General features: G+C 42.9%; 1 protein-coding gene across 1 annotated transcript; it reads left to right on the plus strand.

Moving 5' to 3' along the window:
- Nucleotides 1–2,098: 2,098 nt before the first annotated feature.
- LOC118749413 lies at nucleotides 2,099–5,326 on the plus strand. Its single transcript, XM_036484217.1, has one exon. The coding sequence runs from the start codon at nucleotides 2,099–2,101 to the stop codon at nucleotides 5,324–5,326; it is 3,228 nt and encodes a 1,075-aa protein (XP_036340110.1).
- Nucleotides 5,327–7,350: the final 2,024 nt, after the last annotated feature.

Consider the following 7,350-nt stretch of genomic DNA (forward strand, 5'->3'; position numbering starts at 1 on the left):
GGCATTCAATTTACTGCTGATTGCCTCCCATTGCTGTTTAAAATTAGCTGGAGCTGTTCCCTTTTGAAAACCCTTTGCTAGGCAAGGGCTTTTTTTCTAACTCAGCTATAAGAGTTTCAAATTGTTCTGCGCTTGTAATTTTCATGTCTAAAATCTAAATAAATGCAGACACATAGACATTTATTAATTTAATTTAATTACAAACACGAAAAATAAAAAGAGAAGACAGGAGTTAAATGAAATATTTAACAAATGAATTCCACTGATGCTTAACGAGTCGTTCACATAGTACATACATATGTACATATGTTTACACATCATATTTTATAAGTACCTGGTACTAACGGCCTTTTTTCTTACAAAAAAAAACACTTATACTTACAAATTTTCTTCCAGTCGTCAGTAAACACGGTGTCGACAGAAATGGCGTCGTGTGAGTTCAACGCCGACAGCAACTTTGCTTAGCCAATACCAAAGATGTGACAATACGTGTCAAGAGTTATCGATATCAACTACGCCAATACCGATTTTAACAAGTCGTCGTCGTTTAGTGACGACAACGCCAACCGTAATAGGGGGAAATATTCTTATTTTTCGTCTAAAACTTATTGTAAATATCAATTTTGAGTGAATAATCTCCAGTAGTTACTAAAATATCGCAGTTTTCGTATTTCTGAAAATTACCGTTATATGGGAAGTGGGCGTGGTTACAGTCCGATTTCGCCCATTTTCAATACCAACCTACCTTGGATAAATGGAAACCTACATACCAAATTTCATTGAGATATCTCAAGTTTTGCTCGAGTTATCGTGTACACGGACGGACGGATGGACGGACAGACGGACGGACAGACAGACATGGCTTAATTGACTTCTCTATTCATTCTGAGCATTTATGTATACATTTGTCTATTTCTTATTCGATTCGTTTTGGCTGTTACAAACAACCGTTATGTGAACAAAATTAATATACCCTTGTGCACAAGTGCGCTCGGGTATAAAAATATTTAGTGCAATGGTCTGTCATTTTTACAAGAATTAAAATGTTTAAAAAGTCAAGGTTGGACATATCATTTTGTGCAAAATTCAAATGATATTGTTTGCCACTTATGTTTATTTATTAATTTTTAAGGTTTTTCAATCAATTAAAATGCAGTTCATAGACACCATATTATACATACATATGCGCCATATTAAAACACACCCCGTGGGCCCGCCACTGACTGACACGTAGTTTGACCCCCAAAACCCCCCGCTGGATCCGCCACTGGTTTAAACCCACCGAAACAAAATCATAAACTGTCGTCAGATGCCATTAAATTATTATCAACTGTTGTAAATGCGGATGCGGAATTGCCATCAGAAAATATAGATATGAACTTGGATACTTCAGATGACTGCGAGTCTGACTATGTATAAAATTGTTATCTTAAAAATATATTCCTGTACCAACAAATATGTATGTCTTGTTTATTGATTTATTCAAAATCCTGCAGTTCCCGTGTAAATTTGAACATCAAGATATTTAGAAACAAACATTAAGACCTCTGTTCAAGCATGAACTCTGATCCCAATCTCGACACCCTTTATCATAGCCACACTCTCCACTCATTCATCGTACACATCTTGCATCGTTTTCGTTGTCGCAGCCAAGATTCCACTCGCAAGCAATCTCACCCACTCAACTTCATTGAAGTCACTCATCGCAGACACACTCATTCGCATACACATATGTATGTACATATACCCACCAACTAATCATCGACGGATCCAATAGAAAATCAATATCAACATCACGCCACCTGGGCGCAACAAGAACCACCCAGCATAACTGATCTCGTTTCGCTAGCAATTAACTGTAGTGTTAAAAACATACTTTTTGTACCTTCTGGACATCAAAAACATTTCCAGTTAAAACAGTTACAGTTCACCACTTAATGTATTCACATAATCATTGCGCATTATTAAATAAAGTTTGAAGGCTACATTAAATCGAGACTTAAATTAATAGCATAAAAAACGCTTTGTGCTACATGAGAAGGTCCTTCGAGCCGGATTATTTAGGCTTAACATTGAATAAACTTGGAATTCGCATAAAATGTTTGGCAACGTGGATTTTCTATCCTTTGATGGCGAAGTAATACCTCCACCAACCACTTCGTCGGGAAATATTCGTATTAAAGTTCGCCACCGAGAATTAGTGCTGCAGCGTCTAGAAAGTTCCCGTGCTAGCCTAGCTGAACTTAATACCATGACCGAGTCGATGCTGAAGGTCAAGCTTGAGATTTTGCAACGCTATCTGGATAGCTTTGAGGCGATTCAATCTCAACTGGAAGAGCTTGATGAGTCCGAATTGGAAGGAACGCATCGCGCCAAATTTGAAGCTGCCTATCTCGTATTAAAATCTGCCATCATGGAGAGGCTCGCTCATCTACGTGCAATTGAACCTGACACCTTAAGCAGTACGCGCATTGTTTCGTCGTCAACTCAATCAAGATTTCACCTTCCGAAATTACAGCTTCCGAAATTCTCTGGGCATCATGCAGATTGGCTTGACTTTTATGACATGTTTTCGGTCTTAGTCCACACAAACAACGAGCTATCAGATATCGAAAAGTTTCAATATCTTCGATCATGCCTAACCGATAGCGCTGCGCGACTTGTACAAGCACTAGAAGTCACCGCGGTCAACTATCGCAAGGCTGTTGAGCTACTCAGTGCACGATATGACAATAAAAGAATAATTTTCCAGTCGCACCTAAAAAGAGTTTTCGAAATTCAGCGTGTTATGAAGCCGTCTGCAACTACACTTCGTGAATTAATCGATATGGTAAACGGAAGTCTACGCGCAATGGAATCTTTAACATCAAAATCTCAAATTTCTGATGGCATTATCCTCCATCTGCTTACCTCCAAACTCGATGAGTCGACTAGAACAAAGTGGGAGGACGAGGTGGCCACAAAGTGGACTAATACGAGCACCTCGCCACTTAAACTGCCTTCGTGGGATGATTTGGCCAGCTTTCTGGAGCGCCGCTGCCAAAGCTTTAACATTATGGAGGCCAGCATCGCTTCGACAAAAAATATTCCCTCATCGCCTCCCAGACGTCATCGTACTCTGAAACCGCAATCCAGTTTGTTGTCAACGCATGCGGACAAACGCTTATTGTGTGACGAGCAAATCAGCCACAATGCGTTCAATTGTTCTAAATTCATGGCATCAGATCCAATGGACCGCTTTGTACTTGTCAAGCGCAAACAATTGTGCTTGAATTGCCTAGGAACGAAACACTCTTCAAGTAATTGTCCATCACCGAGAAGGTGCCAGCATTGCCGGGTAAGCCACCATACGCTGTTACACCGTCACCCACCTCAAGCTCCTCAAGGTCGAGAAGCCAACAAGGGTACTTCTTCGCTTCCATCCGCACTACATGTACACGATATACGTAGTGAGGTCATCCTCGCAACGGCGCTTGTGCACCTAGATAACAGGAACGACGTGACCATAACAGCTCGCGCACTCCTCGATTCAGCTTCCCAACTGAATTTCATCACGGAACGCATAGCGCAGTTGCTTAAGGTCAGGCGCAGTAAAACAAACGTGGAAATAAGTGGAATTGGAGCAGTCACTACCACATCGCAGCAAATAAGTATAGTTGATGTATCTTCGTTGCATTCCGGTTTTTCGTCAGTTTTGGAAACTGTTATATTGCCGTCAATTTCCTCCAAGCAGCCTCAACATCGCCTAAATAGTACGAAATGGGGAATCCCTACCAACATCAACCTGGCTGACGCCACATTTAATCAACCGGGACCTATTGATATCCTAATTGGGGCCAGCCTGTTCTTCGACATACTTTCGGTAGGCCAAATAAAACTCAGTGAGTGTTTACCGACACTGCAAAAAACACAGCTGGGTTGGATCGTCGCTGGAGCAATAACACTTTCGCCACCGTCTTCGTATCCGACGTCGCTGCTCTCGTTGCCGGCGCTGCCTTGCTCAACTTCGCTGCTTGTGTCGTCGCCCTCACTAGAGCTCAGCAATGTGACTATACAGCCGCAGCCTGCATTGGAGTCGCTGTTGGAAAAATTTTGGAAATTAGAAGATGACTATCATCCAGAAACAACAAGGCGTAAGGCTGATGAAAGAGAGTGCGAGAACTATTTCACACAAACAACAATGCGGTGTCCAGTCACGAATAAGTTCATTGTTCGCCTTCCATTTTCAAGTAACCCAAGTAAATTAGGGCATTCATTTGACATTGCCCGTCGACGGTTTTTGGCAGTAGAGAAAAGAATGCTAATAAACGACCCAGTTGGAGCAGAATATAAGAAATTTATTCATGAATATATAGATTTAAACCATATGATTGAGATTACACCAACAAACTCTTCGGCAAGCATAGGCACATATATTCCACATCATTGCGTTACAAAGGAAGATAGTTCGACCACAAAATTACGGGTTGTGTTTGATGCTTCCTGCCGCACATCGAATGGTATCGCACTCAACCAAATTCTTCGCGTCGGTCCAACTTTACAGGACACCATTTTCACTGTACTTCTTCGTTTTCGAACTCATCGCTATGTGCTTATGGCCGATATAACGAAAATGTACCGGCAGATTCTGGTCGATGAGCGAGATGCCAAATGGCAGTGCATATTATGGCGAGATTCGCCAAGTGAACCACTCCAGACTTATCAACTACGAACAGTGACATACGGAACCAGTTGCGCTCCTTTTTTAGCCGTAAGATGTTTGCAGCAACTGGCGTACGATAACATGTCCAACCACCCCATTGGAGCTGCTGTCACTCTACGAGATTTTTATGTCGACAATCTCATGACAGGTAGCAACACCATTGAGGATGTCATTAAAATTAAAAGGGACGTCATAGATTTGCTTGCTAAAGGAGGATTTCCTCTTCGAAAATTTGCATCAAACCACAACCGCATCATCGATGACATTTCTGAGCCAGACAGAGAAGCAGTAATAGGTGGTGATGTCGACTACATAAAAACGCTAGGTCTGAAGTGGTCGCCTGCTAATGACTACTTCTTCTTCTCATACGCACCATCGCAACAACGCATACCAAAAGCCAGTAAACGCACCATTCTATCGCAAATAGCTAGTTTCTTTGACCCACTCGGGTTGATAAATCCAATCGTCGTCACCTGCAAAATAATAATGCAAGAACTGTGGAAACTATGCCTCGCTTGGGACGAAAGCGTACCACTCACCATCCACACACAATGGGACGACATACATATGTCGCCAACTTACCGACATCGACAAGATTCACGTTCCAAGATTCGTATGCATTGATTCCAATACTAAACTACATGCCTTTGCAGATGCGAGCATGAAGGCTTACGGAGCATGTGTTTACGCGGTTTCTCATACTGACGGTAGCGCACATACCTCGCTCATCACTGCAAAGTCAAGAGTGGCACCAACAAAAACAGTCACTCTCCCCAGATTAGAATTGTGTGCTGCGCTTCTGCTGGCAGAATTGTTAGAATCGGTAGTATCAATACTCGCTGTCAATCGACGAAACGTGCACTGCTGGTCAGACTCCACGATCGCATTGTCGTGGATACAAGGCGAGCCTTCACGTTGGACAACATTTGTGGGAAATAGGGTAGCTAAGATTCAACAGCTCACAGCTGACTACACCTGGCATCATGTATCATCAAGCGAAAACCCTGCTGATTTAGTATCGCGGGGAGCGAAGGTGCGGGATCTCATTGGAAATAATCTGTGGTTTCACGGTCCCCAAGTCATCCACATCCAAGAATACCACTGGCCGTCCATCTCCAATAATATCGTCGTAGATGTACCAGAGCAACGCAAACAAGTGCATACTCTTGTGGTATCTCCATCAGAAGACATCATCGAGGAACACAAATTTGCCAACAATTATCTTAAACTCCTGCGCGTTTTCGCTTACGCTAAACGCTTCATCGACAAACTTCGAAATATACCAACCGAGTGTGGTACAATAACAGCACCTGAACTAGACGACACTCTGCTATTGATTCTTCGTTATATTCAGCAAAAATCCTTCACTGCCGAATACAAGGCGTTGCAGAAAGGCAAGGTAGGCAACCAATCCACCTTAAATCAACTTTCGCCTTTCCTCCATAACAGCATAATTCATGTTGGGGGCAGACTCTCAAATGCGTCACTGCCATTCGACACCAAGCATCCCATTTTGTTACCGAAGTCACACCCCTTCGTCCGCACTTTGATTGAGCACTTACATCGCCGCCATTCGCAAGCTGGATGCCAAACGCTGCTTAGCATTATACGTGACAAGTTTTGGATAGTCAACGCTCGAAGCATAATAAAGCAAGTAATTCATCGGTGCCTGATGTGTTACCGCAACAAGCCACTTCTTCAAGAGCAAATTATGGGATCACTGCCTCGCGAGAGAGTTGAGCCTTCTCACCCATTTGCGGTAACCGGAATCGACTACTGTGGGCCGTTCTTGATTACACAGCAAATACGAGGAAGGGCTCCGATCAAGGTGTATCTTTCTGTGTTTATTTGCTTCACCACGAAAGCAGTGCATTTAGAGCTGGTTCCTGATTTGACAACGATGGGTTTCATAGCGGCCCTCAAGCGGTTCATAGCGCGTCGCGGTATATGCCACACAATTTTTTGGATAACGCAACAAATTTTGTAGGTGCCAATCGTGAACTAAAAGAAATGCTGGCATCATTTAACTCGCAGCAACACATCACAGCAGTAAATAGCTTTATGGCCGAAGAAGGGATAGTATGGAAATTTATTCCGCCTCGATCGCCCCACTTTGGTGGGCTCTGGGAAAGCGCGGTTAAACAAGCCAAATTCTATCTACGTCGTACCGTGGGAACAAACATTTTAAACTTTGATGAGCTGCATACCGTGTGCTGCCAAGTCGAAGCTATGATCAATAGCCGACCTCTTACTCCATTGTCAAGCAATCCGGATGATCTTCGCGCCTTAACTCCGGCACATTTCTTAATTGGTAGGAGTTTAACAACCATCCCGGAACCATCTCTGGAACATGTTCATATGGGTAAGCTAAAAAGGTTTCAAATAGTTCAAGCGATTCAACAGCAGTTCTGGGTCCGATGGCAAGCAGAGTATTTGAAGGAGCTGCAAAGACGACAGAAATGGCGAACGCCGCGAGAAAACTTGAAACCTAACGATTTGGTACTCATAAGAGATGAAAATACCCCACCACTGAAATGGCCAATGGGGCGTATTGTCCGAACTGTTTCCGGAGATGACGGAATGGTTCGTATTGTGTTAATAAAAAACAGCTGAGGGCATTCATAAGCGAGCAGTAACTAAGGTCTGCA

This window comes from Rhagoletis pomonella, unplaced genomic scaffold, assembly GCF_013731165.1.
Source record: "Rhagoletis pomonella isolate Grant_MI unplaced genomic scaffold, Rhpom_1.0 Rhpom_scaffold_00016, whole genome shotgun sequence".
Taxonomy (NCBI): domain Eukaryota; kingdom Metazoa; phylum Arthropoda; class Insecta; order Diptera; family Tephritidae; genus Rhagoletis; species Rhagoletis pomonella.